Consider the following 999-nt stretch of genomic DNA (forward strand, 5'->3'; position numbering starts at 1 on the left):
ATTTACATGACAAAGTTAAGCTAAATCAAGAATCAAGGAATGTCATTCGGCATCAATGCTGGGTGTCGAGCATCACTAGTCACAGTCAGTGGGTCCCGCATTTGGGGCTCACATGTAAGCACTTGTGAGTTCTAGCCCCGAGTACAATAACGAGAATGCCATTACCTTTGGGATATCCCAAACATTTTTTCTGCCACTCAGAGCCTCAACCTTCGGAATACGGGTGTCCCTGTCTTTCAAAAGCTTCAACTGCTCCTTGACATCTTTGTCTCTCTCCAAACCAGCATGAACTGCTATCAATCTACAGTGCTTGATCCCATCCTCGGTCTCTATGCAGATATCATCCTAGATAAAATATGCATATCATCAGGACCCACTACTCTTCAACAAATATTTTCAATTCTTATAGTTCTCGTCTACTTGCATTCGGCTTCGCACATTTTGTGACAAAACAGAACAGGAAGGTGGGAAATTTTCTTCCCACGCAATCTGTACGAGAAATCTATTTAAGGGATTATCTGTGTTACTAAAGTAAACAAGAAAACAAGTCTGACCTCTTCGTGGACCCAAACCATATCGGCAAGAAACTTCCTGTGTTCATCGGGAACAGCCTTAACCAAATCTGTCCACAAAATTGTACGTTGAATTCAGTATTTGACACAAAATATTCATAGCGCCAAAATAATGATGAAAAGCACAAACTGTGGTTGAACTAAACTAGATCAGCAGAAAAAAAGTTAAAATCTTTGTATTTTGATGAAGATTCTCAAAAACCAAGAAGCCAGATTACAACTTCCATTTGAATAGCTGAAGGTGATAGAAATGAACACAAAACCTTAATGAGAGTAACCAGTGCTTGCAGAACACATTGAATGACCCATACAAACCAAAAAACTAAGAACCACACGCATCTGAGACAGAGTAGTAGCAGAAAAACACAACCTTTATTACACGTGGAAGAGCAAAAGAAAAGCATGAAAAGAATCACAGAAATAGGGG

General features: G+C 39.5%; 1 protein-coding gene across 1 annotated transcript; it reads right to left on the bottom strand.

Annotated features, from left to right (window-relative positions):
* Positions 1 to 70: 70 nt before the first annotated feature.
* On the bottom strand, positions 71 to 622 carry LOC112090370 (the record flags this gene model as incomplete). The annotated part of the gene is made up of 2 exons (XM_024161515.1): positions 71 to 345; positions 555 to 622. Coding segments are annotated over 2 exons (305 nt in total), but the record flags the coding sequence as incomplete, so codon positions are not given.
* Positions 623 to 999: the final 377 nt, after the last annotated feature.

This window comes from Morus notabilis, unplaced genomic scaffold, assembly GCF_000414095.1.
Source record: "Morus notabilis unplaced genomic scaffold, ASM41409v2 Scaffold10906, whole genome shotgun sequence".
Classification (NCBI taxonomy): Eukaryota; Viridiplantae; Streptophyta; class Magnoliopsida; order Rosales; family Moraceae; genus Morus; species Morus notabilis.